This window comes from Pocillopora damicornis, chromosome 3 (genome assembly GCF_964200805.1).
Source record: "Pocillopora damicornis chromosome 3, jaPocDami1.2, whole genome shotgun sequence".
Classification (NCBI taxonomy): domain Eukaryota; kingdom Metazoa; phylum Cnidaria; class Anthozoa; order Scleractinia; family Pocilloporidae; genus Pocillopora; species Pocillopora damicornis.
This window is the reverse complement of record NC_142672.1, coordinates 29,582,721-29,602,798: the sequence shown is the minus strand read 5'-3', so window position 1 is coordinate 29,602,798 and position 20,078 is coordinate 29,582,721. Positions and strand designations below refer to the sequence as shown.

The 20,078-nt window shown below is 39.5% G+C and overlaps 1 protein-coding gene across 2 annotated transcripts in view; it reads left to right on the top strand.

Moving 5' to 3' along the window:
• Positions 1-20,078, top strand: part of LOC113681928 (MAM and LDL-receptor class A domain-containing protein 2) — a 99,010-nt gene that overhangs the window by 35,614 nt on the left and 43,318 nt on the right. For both annotated transcript variants that reach the window (XM_089199248.1, XM_089199247.1), the window contains exons 38-69: positions 200-474; positions 823-913; positions 1,199-1,345; positions 1,702-1,961; positions 2,146-2,371; positions 2,558-2,823; positions 3,104-3,281; positions 3,876-4,022; positions 4,208-4,371; positions 4,805-4,909; positions 5,143-5,233; positions 5,764-5,919; positions 6,452-6,714; positions 7,180-7,270; positions 7,370-7,510; positions 8,046-8,314; positions 9,863-10,145; positions 10,659-10,842; positions 11,401-11,708; positions 11,837-12,102; positions 12,632-12,722; positions 13,481-13,642; positions 13,868-14,070; positions 14,174-14,481; positions 14,866-15,167; positions 15,554-15,825; positions 16,243-16,333; positions 17,072-17,212; positions 17,463-17,728; positions 18,250-18,481; positions 19,262-19,539; positions 19,925-20,009. In XM_089199248.1, coding sequence (XP_089055374.1) covers positions 200-474; positions 823-913; positions 1,199-1,345; positions 1,702-1,961; positions 2,146-2,371; positions 2,558-2,823; positions 3,104-3,281; positions 3,876-4,022; positions 4,208-4,371; positions 4,805-4,909; positions 5,143-5,233; positions 5,764-5,919; positions 6,452-6,714; positions 7,180-7,270; positions 7,370-7,510; positions 8,046-8,314; positions 9,863-10,145; positions 10,659-10,842; positions 11,401-11,708; positions 11,837-12,102; positions 12,632-12,722; positions 13,481-13,642; positions 13,868-14,070; positions 14,174-14,481; positions 14,866-15,167; positions 15,554-15,825; positions 16,243-16,333; positions 17,072-17,212; positions 17,463-17,728; positions 18,250-18,481; positions 19,262-19,539; positions 19,925-20,009 — 6,342 coding nt within the window. The remainder of the gene's footprint in view (positions 1-199; positions 475-822; positions 914-1,198; positions 1,346-1,701; positions 1,962-2,145; positions 2,372-2,557; positions 2,824-3,103; positions 3,282-3,875; positions 4,023-4,207; positions 4,372-4,804; positions 4,910-5,142; positions 5,234-5,763; positions 5,920-6,451; positions 6,715-7,179; positions 7,271-7,369; positions 7,511-8,045; positions 8,315-9,862; positions 10,146-10,658; positions 10,843-11,400; positions 11,709-11,836; positions 12,103-12,631; positions 12,723-13,480; positions 13,643-13,867; positions 14,071-14,173; positions 14,482-14,865; positions 15,168-15,553; positions 15,826-16,242; positions 16,334-17,071; positions 17,213-17,462; positions 17,729-18,249; positions 18,482-19,261; positions 19,540-19,924; positions 20,010-20,078) is intronic.

The following is a 20,078-nucleotide window of genomic DNA, read 5'->3' as shown; positions in this document are numbered from 1 at the left end:
CTTTGAACATTTTAATTTTAATTAGTAGAGAACTTTAACTTATGTAAAGCGCTTCTGAATATTGTTTACAGTTTTAGCGCTATATAAATTCCTTATCATTATCATTATCATTATCGTTTTATTCGTTTTCTTTTAGGAAAGTAATTTAAGGTGTTAACTTGAGGTATCTGAGGCTGACACTGTTTTGGAATGTCTACAGGTCAGGGCTGGTACGTCTACATTGAAACATCTTTTCCGAGGCAAGTTAATGATACTGCTCGCATCCTTAGTCCAACAATTAAAGCAGATGGGTCCCAAAAATCAATTCACTGTGTGTCCTTCTGGTATCATATGTATGGACCTCATGTGGACACGTTACGACTGTACCAGAAGGTTGGTTCTACCCTGGGGAAACCCAAGTGGGTAAGGCAAGGAGATCAAGGAAATCAATGGATACAGGGAGAGTACACAGTAGAACACACCAAAGATGTACAAGTAAGTTTTAGTTATGCGTAGTGCCATTCACAATCTTCTTCAACAATTTGGGCATCCTTTCTTGTTTCAAGAGAGCAACAATTTTGTGCAAAAATTTTTCATTACGAATGAATTTCTATTTGAGTGGTATAGATAGACATCAGTTTTTGGTAGACTTACACAAATTAGGTTAAACTTTTGCATAATTGATCAAGATGAATGGCGTATATTACATCTGCATTGCTCTCCTTGTGAATGACTACAGATGGGTTTGCAGAATATGTTGTTATTTGTATGACTTATGAGCGTAGTAGTTGCTGATGCTGTCTTCTCCTTTACTCTTACCCTTAAAATTTTTGCATCTTGTAGATTGTTTTCGAAGCAGTTCGAGGAGTAAGTTACCGTGGAGATATTGCGCTTGATGATATTTCACTGAAAGATGGCAGCTGTCCCTCATCAGGTAAACGAGAAAACCTCTTTGAGATTTGCTCGGTCTGATTGCTCAAGCACTTAGTCATTTACTTTGTCATAGACTAGTTTAAAATTCATTAAATATTTTTGCTAGCGTTTATTTATGTTTAAATACTTTACGTGACAGAATGTACTCCAACTTAAAACTTTTGAATATATAGCAGATTTGCCCGTGATGATATTTCCTTATTTTCTTGCTTTAAATGATAACTTGACCTACAAGTGCCATACATCAGTCAACATGTTACTAAACTTTATCATATTTCTTATTTAGGAATGTGTAGTTTTGAAGCAGCTGACATCTGCGGGTATCAAAACAGCTATGACACCACGGACAAATTTAACTGGCTCCGAAGCAATGGTCCAACTACTAGTATTGGCACTGGGCCAGTGGCAGATCACACCTATGGGACTGTGTATGGTAAGATTTACTTCCACAACCTTGTCAGAACCAGAAGTATACATCTAAAATTTTTTGTTTATGATTTTAAGAATCACTATAGACTAACTGTACTCCAAGCCAGGACTGGCGAGAAGAAAACTATTGGACTTTAACTTTGCTTTAAAATTAGTCAGTTTTGCGACCTGTGCTTAAGACACAAACTTGCAAACTTTTTTATAGGCTTTGAAATGGTATAACATTTAGTTATTTTTTTGGCAAATGGTTATATTGAAAATGTCTGAGTTGAAGTTAGAGCCATTTAAATAATAATACAGAATACAAGAAGAGAGGAGAAGTAAAATCAAGTTTCTGATGGTTGTATTGTTGCTTTTCAGGCCATTACATGTACACTGAGGTTTCTCCCTTAAACCTAAATGCGGGTGACACAGCTCACCTGCGAAGCCCAAGATATCCAGCCACACAGGGTTCATGCCTTCAGTTCTGGTATCACATGTATGGCCGCACCATTGGAACATTGAATGTATATGTCGAGACCTTCTCTATATTCAAGTCTAAAGTATGGAGCAAAACAGGCAATGACAGTAATATCTGGAATGTAGCACAAGTAAACATCAAGAGTCGCATTGGATATCAGGTATGGGGTTTTGTAAGAACGGTTATTTTAATCCATTTTGGTGAAATACAGTAATAATGAAGTATTATCATTCGTCTCACTACCTGGTCACTTATGAAGATCGCAACATTTTGACTTCATATTGCGTGTCTTTGTCTTCCACTTAAACCACTCTTTAACTCACAGTAAACTTATTTTTCAAAAGATTGTTTTTGAAGGAGTAAAGGGAGCAAGCTATACTGGAGATATAGCCATTGATGATGTCAAAATAATGAATGGCAGCTGTCCATCACCTGGAGATTGCTCGTTTGACGATGGTATGTGCACTTGGACTAACGCCCGAACTGGGGATACATTTGACTGGATTGTAGGAGGTGGAAGAACACCAAGCTTTCTGACAGGACCTTCCAAAGACCATACAACAGGCTCTGGTAGGTTTTTCATTTTATTTGTTTTTTTGTAATTGGCATGGTTCACCCTTTTTTTCTACCTTAAAAACTAATGCCGAAGGACCAGCCTGTCGTTGGTAGTAAATATGTTTTTTTCTGCAAGCTGTTTCAAATTTGATTCTAAAAAAATGAATTGTTGTGCAATTTTCAATGTTTTTCCAATTCTAGGCCAGTATATGTTTATTGAGACCTCATCCCCGAGAGTGCCTGGTGACAAGGCATATCTCCTCAGTGAACCTTTTGACCCGACCTCCAGTAGTGGTAGATGTCTACAGTTTTGGCATCACATGAAAGGAGCCTCAATTGGTACCTTGAATGTCTACATATACACCGGCAATTTCTCAACAATGTCTCTGCTGTGGCAGAGAATAGGAAATAAGGGCGATAACTGGTTGCTTGGACAAACGCCCATAAGAAGCAGCGTCAAGTATCAGGTGAGATGTCAGAGTGCATGTATACTTAATTTGGGAATATTCCAGATCTGCCACTTGCCACAATCTTTCCCTTCGAGCTTCCGTTACAAAATTGTACCTCGCGGATTATACCGCAAAGTGACAGGAGAACAATTTTCACGTCTGAATTAAAAAGAGTGCTGGACATGAAAATTATTATGGAGAGATCTACTTGATGAACACCCTGACTTTTACAGGATGCAGAACATAGAACCAGCCTTGATATTTTAAAACATGAATGGTCTATATTTCTTTCATGTAGGTTCTGTTTGAAGGTATCCGTGGAAATAGTTATACCGGTGACATAGCACTGGATGACGTAAGCTTCACGGTTGGCGCGGCCAACTGCAGGTTGCAGCCTTATGATGCACTGCCTGTTAACATGACAACTGCAGCTCCTCCTGTCACCACATCTCCGTCTATTACCCCAACCACAATAGGTAGGTCCATCCATACCCTTGAAGAGATAATGCACTGTATTAAAGGAAATCATTGCATTACTCTTGCTTTTTCTTTACCCTGTGATTGGTCAAGAAAGTATGTACCATCCTTTTACACCGTAAGATGCAAAATAATCGAATAGTAACTTCGTCGCATTTTTTAAGCTTGAGTACAGGCCCTCCACTTTAGCGCTTCAGCACTAGCGTGCGTCGTACCTCATTATTAGTGCCAGACTCCTCCAGTCGTCTCATATCTTCTCGCGGGTGGGGAAACGCGCATCCTGCTGTGCGAATAAGATGGCCTGTTTGCATGCTATCTTTGGCATTTGTTCTTGTTCTTACTGGATCCTCGTAATTTTTCATGGCCATTGTGGTTGTGGCCATTACTGTTATCACATATAATTGAAAAGGGCTACATTCATGTGCTTTGATTGAAACTTTCCTTCTTGTAGGATGTTTAGGCGAACATATATATTCACTGGTTACTTCACTCTCGTACAACAGTTAAGAAATATAAGAGATGTAGGTTGATACATTCTAGAAAGTGAAATGAGGTGTCAAGCCTAATATACCATACTGTTTTTGTCTTTGTAGGAAATGGAGGAAATGACTGCAATTTCGAAGTTGGGATATGCTCTTGGACTTTTGACTCCAATGGAAAATTTAACTGGACCCGTCACCAGGGCTCCACAGCATCTTCTGGTACTGGACCCAAATATGATCACACTTTAGGAAATACAGGTGAGCGATCTGGTCCATTTCAAATTATTGAATAGATTTCTTTTTGCACATCATGGAAGAGTTGAGAATTACTCAGTTTCTTGATGCATGAAAGTCTAACAAAACATTTCCGTGTTATTTCGCTTCGATTACTTCGTGTAAAATAGTTCGTCTCAAATATTTTGCTACCTTGTAACGCTTTCTAGGACAAGGCTACTATATGTACATCGAGACTTCATCTCCTCGCCAACCAAACGACACGGCTGGATTGGTTAGTCCAATTATTCCGACGTCAGGACCAACTGCCTGTGTGCTGTTCTGGTACCATATGTTTGGGCCTCACATTGCTTCTCTTAACGTCTACGTGAAGGTAGTGTTCATATGCTCGTACTGTTTTAAATTTTAAAACAATTTTTCCTTTGTTTTCAAGAGATTACGGAGTTTTGCTAATACGAGACTTGAAATGAAAATCCTTAGTTCTACCTGTGTCCTCATATTTCAAGCTATTCACGGTGGTATTTTCGTGTTATTAGACTCCTCTCTTGGCATAAGAGTAACTTTTTAGTGTAAGCTATGATAAGGGCTTCGAGGGAAGACAGATCAAGAGGACAAGCCAAACCAACATAGGCTGCTGTACCAAAGTTGATTTAGGTGATACCTTTTTTACCATTTATGGTCTGCGCAAGAAATTAAGAGCATGAAAAGAGCAAAGCATTGCAATGCTAGCCTATTGCAACAAATTGTTGTATTCTCAACTGATGGTTTAAATTCTTCAGATTTAGTAACTAGTGGTTCATTTTTAGGATGGAAACAATCCAAAAACTCTCACGTGGCAAAAAGTTGGCTCTCAGGCTGATGAATGGAAACAAGGACTTGTGCAATTCAACACAACTCAACCTTCCTACCAGGTATGACTCATACATTGCAGTATAATATATTCACCATGTAAATTAGATTATCCTCAAGATTTCCTTATCTATAAGCCAATGTTCATGAAAAGTCAGAAACGAACTATAGTTGGGAACAAAACCCGTCGAAAAAAAAAAACTTTGCAGAGCATTTCAAGTACGGTATTTTCCATATCAGCTAATTTAGAGTTGAATTCTGATTCCTAATATTTTGTACTTAAATCTCAATACAGGTTACTTTTGAGGGAGTACGTGGCTCTAGTTACCTAGGGGACATCTCGTTGGATGACATTTCTTTCCAAAACAACAATTGTCCAGCAGCAAGTAAGGACTGATCATGTGTTTTTTGTCTATAAGGAGCTGCGATATATTTTTGGGACTGTGCTAATTTCCGCGATTCCCTTGTTTAGGTTGATATGTTAACCAACAGTTTCAGCTAAGGTTTACTTTCACTAACAGAACGGACTTAGGTTTTGCCAAGTTACAATCTGCCTTTTTTTATGTTATTTCCTGGCACAACAAAGTTATTCAGTCTAATGTACAGCAGTGCACGGAAAAGCCACTACGCCCATGAGTTAAAAAGGTTTCTTTTTTTGTTCTTAAAACTCCACATGATTTGAACCAAAGCTAGTTACCCTTCTTGAACCAAAGCTAGTTACCCTTCGTTATAAAGAAAAAGACATTTTACCTCCATCCCAAACTATTTTTCAAACCTTTCGATAACTTGAACCAATTTCGTTTTCAAAAGGGGTTAGGAAAGTTGGATTCCATTATAGCTTTTCAATTCATAGTTATGACAACATGTATTGATCCTCCACGGTTGCTTAATTAGCTCATGTGTGTTTGACTTTCAGGTGAGTGTACCTTTGAGGCCTTTGTGGGATCATCATCACTTACTTGCGGCTGGACGCAAGATACCACTGATGACTTTCAATGGACCCGTGCAAGTGGTTCCACTGCTAGTTACCAGACCGGGCCAGCATTTGACCACACCTATGGAACCAACCAGGGTAAGAAATGCTGAATAATGATTTTTTTGTAAGTTTTTATGACAAGCACCCCTTTGATTTTGACTCTCCAAAAGTTATAACCTCTCCTATTCTAGTAAGTACCCCTATTCTCTCACAGTTACAGGCCCATCAGCGATTATTGAGAGTAATAGTGGTAATAATTTCTCACATAATTGGGTTTTTTTTGGTCACATATAAAAAAAAATTCAGAACAAAGCAGATAGTAGCAAGGGCTTGGTTGAATGTTTCAGCCGCACGCCATTTCTATGGTAAGTACCCTTCCATGCGTTCCCAAAACACACGTAACAACTTCACAACAGGCTCGAAATCAAATGTTGAAATGGTCATCACGTTCTTGAAAGAGACATTACTCTTTCGTACAACCTTTTGTATATGTTTGGGAAGTTTCTTTTAGAAACTTCTATTCAGGGAACATTTTGTCTAGTCCTTAGGATGAACCCACCTCGCATGTAATCGTGGTTTCATGTTATCACCTTGATATGTTTCTTTTTTTTTCTGTTTTTTTCTATAGGGTATTACATGTACATCGAGACATCTTCTCCAAGGAAACAGGGTGACAAAGCAAGGCTTATTAGCCCCACTTACCCTGCTGTCAAGGGAGGCCAGTGCTTCCAATTCTGGTACCACATGTATGGCCAAGACATTGGCACACTTAATGTGTACGTGAAGTCACCATCGGGTAAACCTGGCGTGCCAGTGTGGCTTAGGTCGGGTGATCGTGGAAATATCTGGAAGATTGCTCAGGTTGCAGTCACTTCAAGCTCTAATTTTCAGGTAGGTGCTTTTTTTGCAGAAACAATTATGAATCATTAACTATTATTCAAACAATGATTATTGTTTGTATATAACATCAAATTATTAGAATTTGGAAACAGAGAAATTTATGGACATCAAATGGGAGAAGTGAGTGTCAGATCTCTGAACTCGGCGCTAAAAGCGAATCAGGCATAGAAATCGAGAGTAAATAATGTACTGTTGTTGAATAATGATTCAAATAGGTCCCGCATAACTGTTTCCTGCTCAATTTCTGTCACAAAATAAATTAAAGTAGCAAAGCCAATCGGATTGCAATATTTGTGATAAAACGCTAGCATACTTACAACAATTAACGATACTAATAGCTAATTTATAATAAGCAGGGGTAAAAATTTTATCAAGTATTTAAAGAGTTTCTGAATACCGAAAGAACAAATCATCTCTCCTAAAATTTCTTCATTATCTTTTGAACCCTTGTGGCAGATTGTAGTAGAGGGTGTAGCAGGCAAGAGCTACCAGGGGGATATTGCTGTTGACGATATGAAGTTAATCAAGAGCCCTTGTCCATTACCAGGTAAATCAGTAACATCTAAAACGATGGAAAGAGTGTTTGATTTAGAAATGGGTGAGCCAATAACTGAATTTAAAACACATGACTATTTGCCTTTTTAAGGTGACTGTGATTTTGAAAGTGGAATGTGCACCTATACTAACACCCCGACTGAAGATCAGTTTGACTGGCTAAGAAATGCAGGAGCAACTCCAAGCTGGAGGACGGGCCCAAAGGTGGATCATACTCTGGGGACTGGTTTAGGTGAAGTATTCTGTGTTGTGAGACTGCTGCAGTTGAAGTGTACTGTATTTTCTGGATTAAATGTCTCATTTTTATGAGTGGCACTTGTTCGACGGCGGTGCCCATCGATTTTTTGCTCTCTTGTCGGCGTTAACTCAGGGTGGCGCTTAATTGCCTAACTACGGTATATAAGAAGGAAGATATATTGTTACTTATAGTTGGCCTTGTTATTTGCTTGGAGATGCAATGGCTTTTTGGTCCCAATCTCCCCACGACCTCAGAGCTTTATTCAGTCTGCAACGAGGCCGTTCTGTTCTGTGCTTAGGCGAGGCACATGATCCTCGCAGTAATCCTCTCCATTCAGGAATGTAAATATATTCTGGCTAACTGTTGGGAAACCTGATGTATAGGGTAATCTGCGATGGACTAGCATCACATCCAGTTAGTCGCAATACTCGTACATGGTAGTCGCTTGATACTATAGAAACCAGGATTAGCCTTTGACAGTATAGACCACTCGACTCTTGTGAGGCTGAACGAGTCTCTTGTTTTGCAGGTCATTACATGTACATAGAAACATCATCACCTCGTAGGCAAGGCGACAAGGCTCGTCTTGTCAGTGAGGACTTCTCACCAGTCACAATCCATGGAAGATGTGTGAAGTTCTGGTATCATATGTATGGTGCTTCAATTGGCACGCTTAGAATTCTGGAGAAAACTGGTCCAGGAAACAAATCAGAAAGTGTCATTTGGGAGCTCAGTGGAAACTTTGGTGACCAGTGGTACAGTGGACAGGCCCCTATTACAAGTGGTTCTCCTTACCAGGTAATATTCGTTAAAAAAAAAAAGAAAGCACGTGTAGTATTCAGTGACTGCTACAGGTGACTGAATGAAGTGACTGCTGTGACTCCATCAAGGCTGCAGTTTGACGGGAGTCAGGTCAGAATAACCAAATCAGTAGAAAAATTCATGTATGACTGAGGCTGATTATAATTTTCTGGCGAGAATTTGTAATTTTTGCTGGAATGTTATATGTTGGAAATGTTCGATTTAAAATAATAATCAATGCAAAGAACATTTTTTATTGTTTTTTTAGAGGGCACGGTAACGAATCTTGCAATCTGATTGGTTCTTTACCCGGTCAGTATTTTCCTATCTCTGCCCACGGGCCACGGTAACGCTTTGGTGAGTCGCCGAGTACATCCCAACTTTCGTTGTCATTTTTCATAAATATACCTCGTTTTCCGGCTGGGCAGTATTTTTAAGCAAACACGTCGGTCACTACCTCAAGCCGATAAATAACTTATGAATCCTCCTTTTTCTCTCTATCAAATCACTTTGGTTGACAGAAAAATATTGGTTTCAGAATGAATTTGTATAAACAATAGTGTCATTACGTTGGTTGACAAGCGGCCTAAAAACCGTCTGCAATTAATTTTAATCGTTCACAAAAAGTACCCAGAAAGTTGAAACGTGAGGTATTTGGTTACAGTTAAACTGAACGATGGAACTTTCATTCATTTAATATCTGAATTTTCTCGAGCAATTTGTTCATAGTGAAAGAGCGAGCGAAGTTTTAATTTAAGTTCTACAACAAATATACGCTCCTGGTGAGTCTTTCCAATTCTGTTCAATTTGGACATTTGTACCTTAAATTGCACAACAGAAATTGAAGGAATTGAGAAAAGGCTGCATTAAATTCCCTTGTGTCTCGTTGGAGTGTGCTGTTCGAATTTAGTTTTTGTGAAGGAAAGATCAGAGTTAAACACGCCATTACAGCAAACAAACGAGCAAACTCTCACAACTTCAAAATAAAAAATTGAGTTTACTCACAATTACTTTCCTCGCCGTTTACTTAATGAACAGAGGTAAATCTTCGTAAATGAATGAATGGTCGATGAGAGTAAATAATACTTTCCGTTAGATCATTAACTGATTTTTAAGAAAACATTGTCGTGACAGTCCTTGCCAAACTAGTTCTGTTGGTTTTCAAATGTTCCTACGATTTTTTTTCTTGCGCGCTCTCTAATTGACAGGTGTCAGATTGTGACAGATACTTGTAAAAATAATGTTTCAAAGTTTGTTTGGAAGCCTTTTAAATCACCTTTATCGTTACGGAAATGAAAATGTTTCGCTGAGGCATCTCTCTTAAATTTGCATCACCTCTATTTTAACTACCATTTACTCACTCAAAAATTGTTCAGTTTATGGAAGATCTTGCGGTATTTACGGCCATAAGTCATTCGGGTTCTTTCGGAAAGAATTTCGTCAAGTTTAAAAACAATAAATATGTTATTTACCGGCTAAGGGTCGGTCCGTATGGTGAATTTTATTGTCACGATAAAGTTCAATTTTTTCCACATTTTCTTACAGGTGGTCTTTGAGGCTGTGAGAGGAAGTAGCGTCAGTGGTGACATCGCAATCGATGACATCACATTCTCTTCATCAAAATGCTCTGTTGTGCCTTCCTTGGCGGTGCCCCCCACTCCACCACCCACCAAACCCCCTCCCATCATCAACAACTGTACTTTTGAAGGAGGGTTCTGCTCCTGGAAAAACCTGAATGGAGATGATTTCGATTGGACAAGGAGCAGGGGATCAACGGCTTCGTGGAGCACAGGACCGACTGTTGATCACACGAAAGGAACTTCTCAAGGTATCCTGAATTAGTTTTCGAGAACACATTTTAAGTGTTTTCCGTATGTTACACCAATGAAACCTAGCGTGATGGAAAAAAATATGAGAAGGAGCCATTGAGAGCTCCAATTGCTTCTGATTGATGGAGTATTATGGACCAATGATACAGCGAAGCAAAACAAACGCAATTTCTAATTACTTTCGATACTCAGTTAAAAATTGCTCCAACGGCAAAAATTGAGTTAAACGATTAAGATTTCCTTGGATATCGTATGCTTAGTCTACAGCTATCTAAAACTCCACGAGCCTGGCTACTTATGTAATATTCGTGAGATGTGCTAAAATACAGTAGAATCTCCACGCATTTTAACACCTCCCCTAGGCAAGTACAAATTCATAGTCGAAGCACCATACTCCCTCAAATAAGTGCATTTGGTAAATCAATTTTTGCTGAGTTTATATTAATATAACCCAATTGCTTTGTCAGAAATGGGATCAGAGAGCCATACGATTTTTTTTTAACATTTGCTAGGTTACTATGTTTACATCGAGACATCCTCTCCGCGTCGTCAGAACGACAAGGCACAGCTCCAAAGTGGCTTGATACAGCCAACCACGGTCACCTCAGGACGATGCCTGAAGTTTTGGTTCCATATGTGGGGTCAACACGTGGACACCCTTAATGTCTACCGTAAAGATAGCTCTTCACAAGTCAGGTGAGCTTGTCGTGGAAGAACTCAGTGCCTTTTGGTTTTTTTGTTGTTGCCAAACCAGAGTTCAAGCAATCAACATGGCCAATCAGGGAAACGGAAAATCTTATCCGTAGCCAACGAGTATTCTGATTAATGACAGGGAAATTGATGCGCATGAAAACCCTAAAGCTTGGTTTGCGTCCGATAGGTCGAGGGGATGAGACGAGTTTCTGGAGCTAGTGGAGTAAACCAAAAATAAAGCAACTGCAGTGTGCTTTGGACACTCAATTTAAGTTTGCTCTATGAATTATTGCAATATGGATGATAAGCTATCATCTGCTTGTGTCATTTATCTCATTATGTTATGGGAAATATTATAGGGGCAAAACCAGAAAAACTCTTTGTTCAGTTTGCTAGGAGCCGATGTAAATGCTTGCTCTCAACTGACAACTTAATGTCATTATATTGCGTAGAACGAGGATGCGAAAAGTTGGAAAAGACTGCAGTTAAATCAGATAATAATTTCTTCTTTGACTTCCTGGGAGCCTTCAACTGACAGCTAAATGTCGTTTTATTGTGTAGAATTTGGACTCGAAGAGGAACACAAGGTAACAAGTGGAGATATGCCCAAGTGAACCTGATAAGCAACCAGCCGTTCTATGTCATTTTCGAAGGGGTTCGTGGTAGTAGTTACATGGGAGACATCGCCCTCGATGATTTGGATGTTGCAGATGGGCCTTGTCCACCTCCAAAGGCTTGTGACTTTGAAACTGACATGTGCTTGTGGAAAAATACAGTGGGCGATGTTTTTAATTGGCAGCGTGACAGTGGGGGGACACCGTCCTTGGGGACAGGACCTTCGTCCGATCATACCACTGGAACGAGCAATGGTGGGTTTGGATCGTTCTTGTGTTTATTCTGGTATTTATCAGATTAATTCCAGTCCAGATTAAGAAACGATCGGTAGGAAGTGAATTACAAGCAGTTTTGTTAACCTTTTAAAATGTTCACTCTCCAGGTTACTACATGTATATCGAGACATCCTCCCCTCGCCAACAAGGCGACGTCGCATGGCTCATCAGTCCCAAGTACACAGGAGCACAGAATGGCAAATGCTTGAATTTCTGGTACCATATGGCTGGGCCTCATATTGGCCAACTGAATGTGTATGTCAAAACATTTGGCTCCCCGTCGATGGGTTCAAAGGTTTGGAATGAGACTGGTGACCAGGGTAATTTCTGGCTGCATGCCAGAGCACCTGTTAAGATCAGTGGAGATTTCCAGGTACCCCATGTCATAATTTTATGAAGTATATCTAGTTTTTAACCTCGCCTGCGATAAGGTTTATGCTTAGGCTAACATGGAAAAGGACCCTTAGCAAACCGCGACAGAGACGGCAACGGTGGCGGCGACGAGGACATGGCGACACAAAACATTTAATGAGCATAGTAGCTCAGCACGTGCGTTCTAAAGTTTTATTCATATTCCAGACGTCCTCTGTTAAACAAAAACGAAAAATCACTAAAACTTGCGTAGTCTTAGTTCGAAAACCTTGACGTTCAATAAATTATCTTTGTATTTCGAATTCAATGTTGCACTCATATTTTATGATGAAGCTGAGTTAAAGTGCCCCTCGATACAGTAAACCATCCACCCTTTCGCAAGATTCTTTAGAGAATTATGAATTCATTTCAAAAATAGACGATCACGCATATGTAGCAATGACATTTATTTATTTTCAAACCATGATGGTGGAAGAAAACTTCATTTACGACAAGTATAATGTTGATAAGTTTTACTGTTTTCTTCCAAGATTTTGTTTGAAGGAATCAGAGGACAGAGTTATAAGGGCGATATTGCAATTGATGACTTAAGCATTGATGACAGCCCCTGTCCACCACAAGGTTGTTCTTCGTATTTAATTATCCAGTGTTTACTTAGGGTTTTATGAATTAATTTTTTAATTCGTATTTCAAAATATGGCTTTGCCTTGTCTCCTATGCAAATGATGTTCTCCTTTCGATGACCTTCAAAGTTCTCTGAGGGCAAGTCTTGACTGGAAACAAGCCAAAAAGAGCTTGATTTCAATTACACTGAAAGTTTCGTGAAAAATAAACCTCTGGGCCTTAAAGGCACAATGTTACAGTATGTCATTTACCGTCTTGGTTTGTTCTCTTGAATGTGAGTCATTAACTTCAAATAGACAAGCAGTACTGGCGAAATTACAAATTCACAGCGCAGAACATTGATTCTCGAGCTTCATAACTAGCGTACATTTCAGTCATTTTAACCAAGAACCTTTCAAGTTTTGAAAGCCACCCTCTTTTATTGATTCATACCTCATAACTAACGAACATTTCAGTCGTTTTAACCAAGAACCTTCCAACCTTCGATAGCCACCCTCTTTTATTTATTCATACCTTCTGTTCGCTTTCCTTTTTGGATATGTATGTTTTGAGTTGCTGCATAGCTTTGAAATATATATTAAATAGTTAGGAAATTATACTGGTTGATTAATAATTTCTTTAAACTGAGATATTGAATGACCATGCTAAATTCACAAACAATTTTTTTTTTTTTAACGCAAAGCGTGTTTCCTTATTACACCTGACGGTACTGAACTTTTTTTTTTGTATTTGAATGATTTGTTTTTTGAACACAGGAAGTTGTGACTTTGAGAAAAAGAGTTTCTGTGCATGGCTCAATGTACCTAATGGTAATAGGTCTTCGGGTCTGGATGATTTTGATTGGACTCTGGGAAGTGGCAGCACACCGAGTTGGCAAACGGGACCGTCGAGTGATCACACGACTGGATCCGCCGTCGGTAGGTTTAAAGTGGCTTTGTTAAAGGAGTCGTGGGTTTCGTATGTTGAACAACTTACTGCTGTTTCACCACCGTAACAATGCCCAAGACGTATAATTACTAATATAATTTTTGATGCCTTTGATGCACTGCACTCGAAAATTCGTTAAGATTTTCTTCAGGAATTTTTATTTAATCGTTTTTATATTTGGGCTATTTGACGTATTTGTTTTTGGTTCTTTAAAGGAACTTACGCTTTTATTGAAACATCAAGTCCTCGAAAGTCAGGTGAAATAGCCAGATTGAGAAGTAAAATGTTCGCTTCCACTACTGGAAAGTGCATGTCATGGTGGTTCCACATGTATGGTGCAACCGTTGCCAACCTTAATATCTACATGAAACAAGTTGGCAAGCCAGAGAGTTTGGTTTGGAACCTCAACGGCTCACAGGTATACACATTTTCACCAACATGCTCTCTGTAACCTTGCCTACATTACACTCATCCTTCATTAATTAGTCTTTCTTTTATTACCAATTTTTTCTGCTCTGCAGGGCAATGTCTGGCGCAAAGCAGAGGTGACAGTAACCAGCAGGACAAGCTATCAGATAATTTTTGAAGGTGTAAGGGGAAAAGACTACCAAAGCGACATCGCCATAGACGACATTTTGTTCAACAATGGCTACTGTATAGGACTGTGTTCTTCTGTCAATTCTCAGCAGCGAGTAGACTGTGGCTATGTTGGTATCACCAAGGCAACCTGTGTGGGTCTGCGAAGATGTTGTTGGGACGATTCTGTTCCGAACGTTCCGTACTGCTTTTATCATCCCAGTGCATGCAAGAGTGTCAAGCCGGCGACGAGGTACGGTATATTGTGCAAAAGTAGCGATACCTATCCCCTATGATAAAGACGATTTTGAATGTAATTATGTGTAGCAACTGTGGCAAAATATGCTTACGAAATGGTTCAAAAGCATTATCATTCACGGCTTTGGCGTAATTCAAAAAATGGGGCCGCTTGTTAACGGCAAGCGGCGTGATTGGATTCTGGTTTTCAATTCTCTTTATTATCCCCAAATTAACGTGGAAGAAATATAGCAAAACATCTTGTATTCTCAGTAAATTCAACGTAATTGTCGTGCATGACCTCTCTGGTGCTGAAGCGCAGTCGCTCGTAAATGTTTCTCCCAGTTGCTAGCCAGGACAAGGTTCAAACATTTATTGAATTCAATTTAAATTTGTCCAGGCAAGACTGTGGCTACGCTGGAATCTCGTCAACTCAGTGCCAGTCTCGCGGTTGCTGCTGGGATAGCTCTGTTCCGAACGTTCCCTGGTGCTTCCACGGACCCAGCAGGCCAACACCTTTCCCCACCACCCCAGCCCCACCCACAACGCTGCCACCATCCAAATGGGACTGCAATTTCGAGCAAGACTTCTGCAACTGGAACAACTCTAAGGAGGACGACTTCAACTGGTGGAGACAGTCCGGTGGTTCACCTTCTATTGGAACCGGTCCAACAGCGGATCACACAACCGGAAGTAAAAAAGGTCAGTACTCAGAGTCAGTTTATTTTGGACAAATTGATGCTTGAGCCCTCTTGCTTTGAGGAAAGGAGTTACGTAATATTCCGAGTGAACCGATCTCGGATCAGTGCAGTTCTGCCACAGGAAAAAAACGGGTAAATTTTTGTTTGATCTCATCGTTTGTGAATGGTTTCGTAGTGAATTGCATCAGTTCGGGTCAAGAAAACCACACGTGGGTATAAAATTGGCTATTCTTTCGCTAAAATTTCTTTAGACTCACAGAGGAAAACTGGTAGTGTTCTGGTTTAAAAATTATACAGTAAGTATTTTCACTTGATTTCATTCTCTTTATAATTCGAAATCGAGTATCTTCTTAGCTGATTCATGAGTACTTTGCTTTCTCTTTGCAGGTTACTATGTGTATATAGAAACATCGTGGCAAAGGCAGAACGACACAGCTATTCTCGAGAGTGCAATGGTTCCTGCAACAATCGGCAAACTTAACAACATGGTTTGCTTACAGTTTTGGTATCACATGCATGGGCAGCATGTAGATACATTGAACTTATATATAAAACGAGGACAACAAATTCCTTCTCAACCAGTGTGGACCAAAAATGGCACCCAGGGGAACAGTTGGAAACTTGGCCAAGTAGCTGTGAAGAGCAGTACACCATTCCAGGTGAGGTTTAATTGGGGATGTTTGTCCGTAAGGCAGATTCAAGAGTTAGGAAATGGCAATTGCAGAAAAGAAGCTTGAAGATAATTCGAGTTTCGACGGGATTCGAACCTGTGTCTTCCAAATACTGGTTGGGCGCTGCTACTTACTGAGCTACGAAGCCACACGTCGGGAGTGGGGGACATTGTAGAGGGTTCTTCTTTTCCTCGGGGGAATCTGATTCAATTTGTAATGAAGTAAATTTCATCTCACCTGCGTATTGAAAATCAAATATCGCCATGGTCCTCGCAGGCGAGCAACAGTTTGGAAATTGCGTCCATCACTGTTTTTACGGTTTCCCTTGCAACCACAAAAACCTAAGATGTATAGTCGTTCTAGGAACACATAACTGATACTAACGGAATGGATTTTTATTTTCAGTTTGCTTTTGAAGGGAAACGTGGTGAAAGCTACCAAGGCGATATAGCTTTGGATGATCTTCGTGTTTTGGATGGTTCTTGCCCTCTCCTGCGTAAGCTAAAATTCTTAGATTGTTATTTTTTTTCTCTATTTAGAGTACTTAATGCATGAATCACAAACGGTTCTCTAAGTTGTGTACGCGCACAAAGCAAATTCTGTAACAAAACTGATTTCATTTATGTATCTATTATCTGACTTGCGTGATAAAGATATATTTCGTTTCTCTTGCAAGATGTGATAACATGTTGACGGCGTTGCAGTGGCGCCAAAACATTGTCTTGATATCCAAAATCTACAACAAAAATTTTGATACAACGTCATTGAGATAGCAATTCTTTGGAATAGTTTACCGATTCTTTCCCCTTTTCGGCTATTTCTTGGTGTAGAAGACACAGTATACGTCACACTATTGTTTTCACTGCTTTTTTATTCCCAGTTGCGATGAAATTCTTTTGTGACGTGTACTGTGTCTTCTACACAAAGTAAGAGTCCCCTTTTCTATTACATTGACACCCTGCTCAGGGAAATGAAGGGTATTGTGTCAAGAGGTCGTTAATTAAAGAGATATTTATGAAAATTTGATTTGAATTTTTGTTGGAAATTGGTGTTTTGTTCTGTATCTACGGTTTTCTTCTAGTTTTTGGAGATTATAAATTGCTTGAAATTAGGAGAAGTATCTTCTAAGGCACAGTAGTTACAACGTTGGAGGTATAGAAATTTTCAGGTGGATACGCACGACTTGTTCCTTCCATCGTGCTATTCTCATTCATCTATCTTTTTCTTGTTTCAGCCTTATGTGACTTTGAGGATCCTAAGATCTGTGGCTTCACCCAAGACCAAGGAGACATCTTTGATTGGACGAAAGGAAGTGGTAACACGACCTCAGTCAGAACCGGGCCATCATTTGATCATACTTTCGGCACTGCATTCGGTGAGTCAAATATACAGCTTAGTGCTCGCAATTGGTGGCCATTTAGAGGAGATACATGAGATTTCCATGACTAATTGAAAAAACATGTTTCACAGTCTTTGAACATATGAATTATTAGCATATTTATGTTTCATTTAATACGAGCAGTTACCATCTTACCATATTTTAGATACTGTTTCGGTCGGAGAATATTAAATAAAAAATTGACTTTTTAAACAGTTAAAAGCTGTCATGTTTATATTTACTCCAGGTAGCTACATGTACATCGAGACGTCATCACCTCGCAAACCTGGAGACTACGCCCGCCTGGAATCTCCTACTTATAGCGTAACAGATGGTAATGGAAAGTGTTTGGTATTCTGGTACCATATGTATGGAAGTGGAATTGGTAGACTTAATGTGTACATCAAACGTGGCAACTCCCTTGGGACTAGAGTTTGGACGGCATCTGGCAATCATGGGAATAGATGGCTAAGAGGAATGATAACAGTACAAAGTCCAAACACTCAGTGGAAGGTAAGCAACTAAGTTTGAAGGACTCTAGTTAAGTTTGCAGTGCAGAGGTCTTAATAAGGAGAAGGAGTTAACACTTGAAATTGTTGGCTCATTTTTTCAAGGTGCACATATCATATATGTATTCCTTAACCTTCCGAGATCAGTATGCATATTCTCCACAACATTCTTATACACTTCCCAAGGTACTGGGGAGGACATTGAATGTTTGTGTAACAATAGAGAGCTTGATTGTTTCTTGTACTCTCATGGCTCTAACATTTGATTTACGAGTGATATAATAAGGAGAAATGCGATGCATATCAGCCCTAGGGTTTTTGAGGGTTATACTGTATTTGATCCACTCTTAAGAAAGCGCTAGTTTGCCTCTGTCATTGACTCTATAGACTTTCTTTATTCACTCATGGCACTATTTTTGATGAATAGAAATTACTCCGTAATGAGGTTCTTAAGTTCGCTCTTAAAATTAGCATTAAACGGAAAGTGTTTCAGTCAAGTCATTCATGGTTTATTTGTTTTCTTAGGCTGTGTTCGAAGGCATCAGAGGGCGTGGTTATCGAGGAGACATTGCTATTGACGACACCAATGTCAAAAGTGGCCCCTGCCCACCACCCGGTTCGTGTGATTTCGAAAAAGGTTTATGCGCGTATCAGAATGACTTGGTGGATGACGTTTTTGATTGGGAGAGAAACTCCGGCCACACTCGAAGCATTGGAACTGGACCATCTGTTGATCACACAACTAATTCTGTTAATGGTAATTTAGTTGTTTTACAAATATGGGCGATAAAGTGTATAAAAGACGATAAGTTGTAAGCCCTCTTTTGATGCAATAAGTTTGAGACTGGTATAAGAAATCTTTAAGCCTTGTTTATTGTTTTTTTGTGTGCTTTTTGATGTTCTTTGTTGTTGTTGTTGTTGTTGTTGATGTTGTTGTTTTAAACCAGTCATGCAGCTGGGTTGTCATTTATGATTAAGAAAATAAGCAAATGACAATGCTGAAGTCCAATCTTACTAATAAGGCGTACTAGCGTATCATTTTTTTTCCTTTTTGAAATTTTCCCTATCTATCAGGTCTTCTATCTTCTTGCGTTTCTCATTCGTCCCATAAGGTCCACTACGCGAATAGTCAGATGTCGCGCAACACTTGTTACATGGCATAAAAAACCCTGCAAAGTATTCTTAGCTTGGTAGAAAGGAAGAGCCTCATGAAAGAAAAAGTTCGATATACGAATTACATTTTAATTTGGTCCGTACAAACAGGTCGCTACATAGAGAAAGATGTTTTTCGTCTTGTCACGAGCGTGGGGCAAATAAAAAAAATATTCTGAGTCCCCACGAGGAATCGAACCGCAAACCTACGGATTCCGCGCCCAGATGCTTTGGAATCCTTCTGAATGGAATCCGAAGGTCTGAGGTTCGATTTCTCATAGGGACTCAGAATTTTTTCTTTGCCCCACGCTCGTAACAAGACGAAAAACATCATTTTTATTTATTTACCGAGCTCAAAATTTCACATCTCTCTTATTCTATTTAGGTCACTACATGTACATCGAAACGTCTTCACCACGAGTGAAAGGAGAGACCGCCAGGCTCGTCTCAGATCGATTTAAAATCGCGGACGGCCATAACTGGTGCTTGAAGTTCTGGTACCACATGTATGGTAACAGTGTCGGGGCTCTTAAAGTGAAGCTGAAAATGTATCCATTTAACCCCAGTAAGCCCTACTACAACACTAAATGGGCTGATCAGTACAACCACGGGGATAGTTGGTTGTTTCAACAATTACAGCTTAACAGTGCCGATGACTTTGAGGTATGCTGAGACATTAATTTCTCTGAAAATTGGTTTGGGAACACTTTGTCTGAGGGGTCCATGCTAAAGGATGACGACTCATTTTCTAAATTGCAATCCCCTATTTTAATTACTTTAACGTAACGATAATTTGAAAGGAATTCTTAGCAATCTTTTTTTAAATCAGAGTTCGCTGTATTAACTTGTCTGGTTAGGGTAATGGCCCTGTATCAGGAATTCTAACGTTACTTTTAAGTTGACCTTGATTAAGAAGTTTTTATGTGTTTGTTTGTTTGTTTTTGTGTAATTTGTGAAGTGCTGTAATATTTGGTAAAATGTTTTGTTCAGTTAAATCGTACTTTTGAATCCACGATGAGGTGACCCTCTGTTTCTTGCTCTTTTGCAGGTTATATTTGAAGCTTCAGTTGGTGCCTCCTACGACGCTGATATTGCCATTGATGATATTGACGTGACAAAGGGGTACTGTCCAAGTAAGTATAAGTCTACAAGCCTATCAACCTAGTGCTTTCTTGGAGGTTTCCTCTCCATACCATACTGTT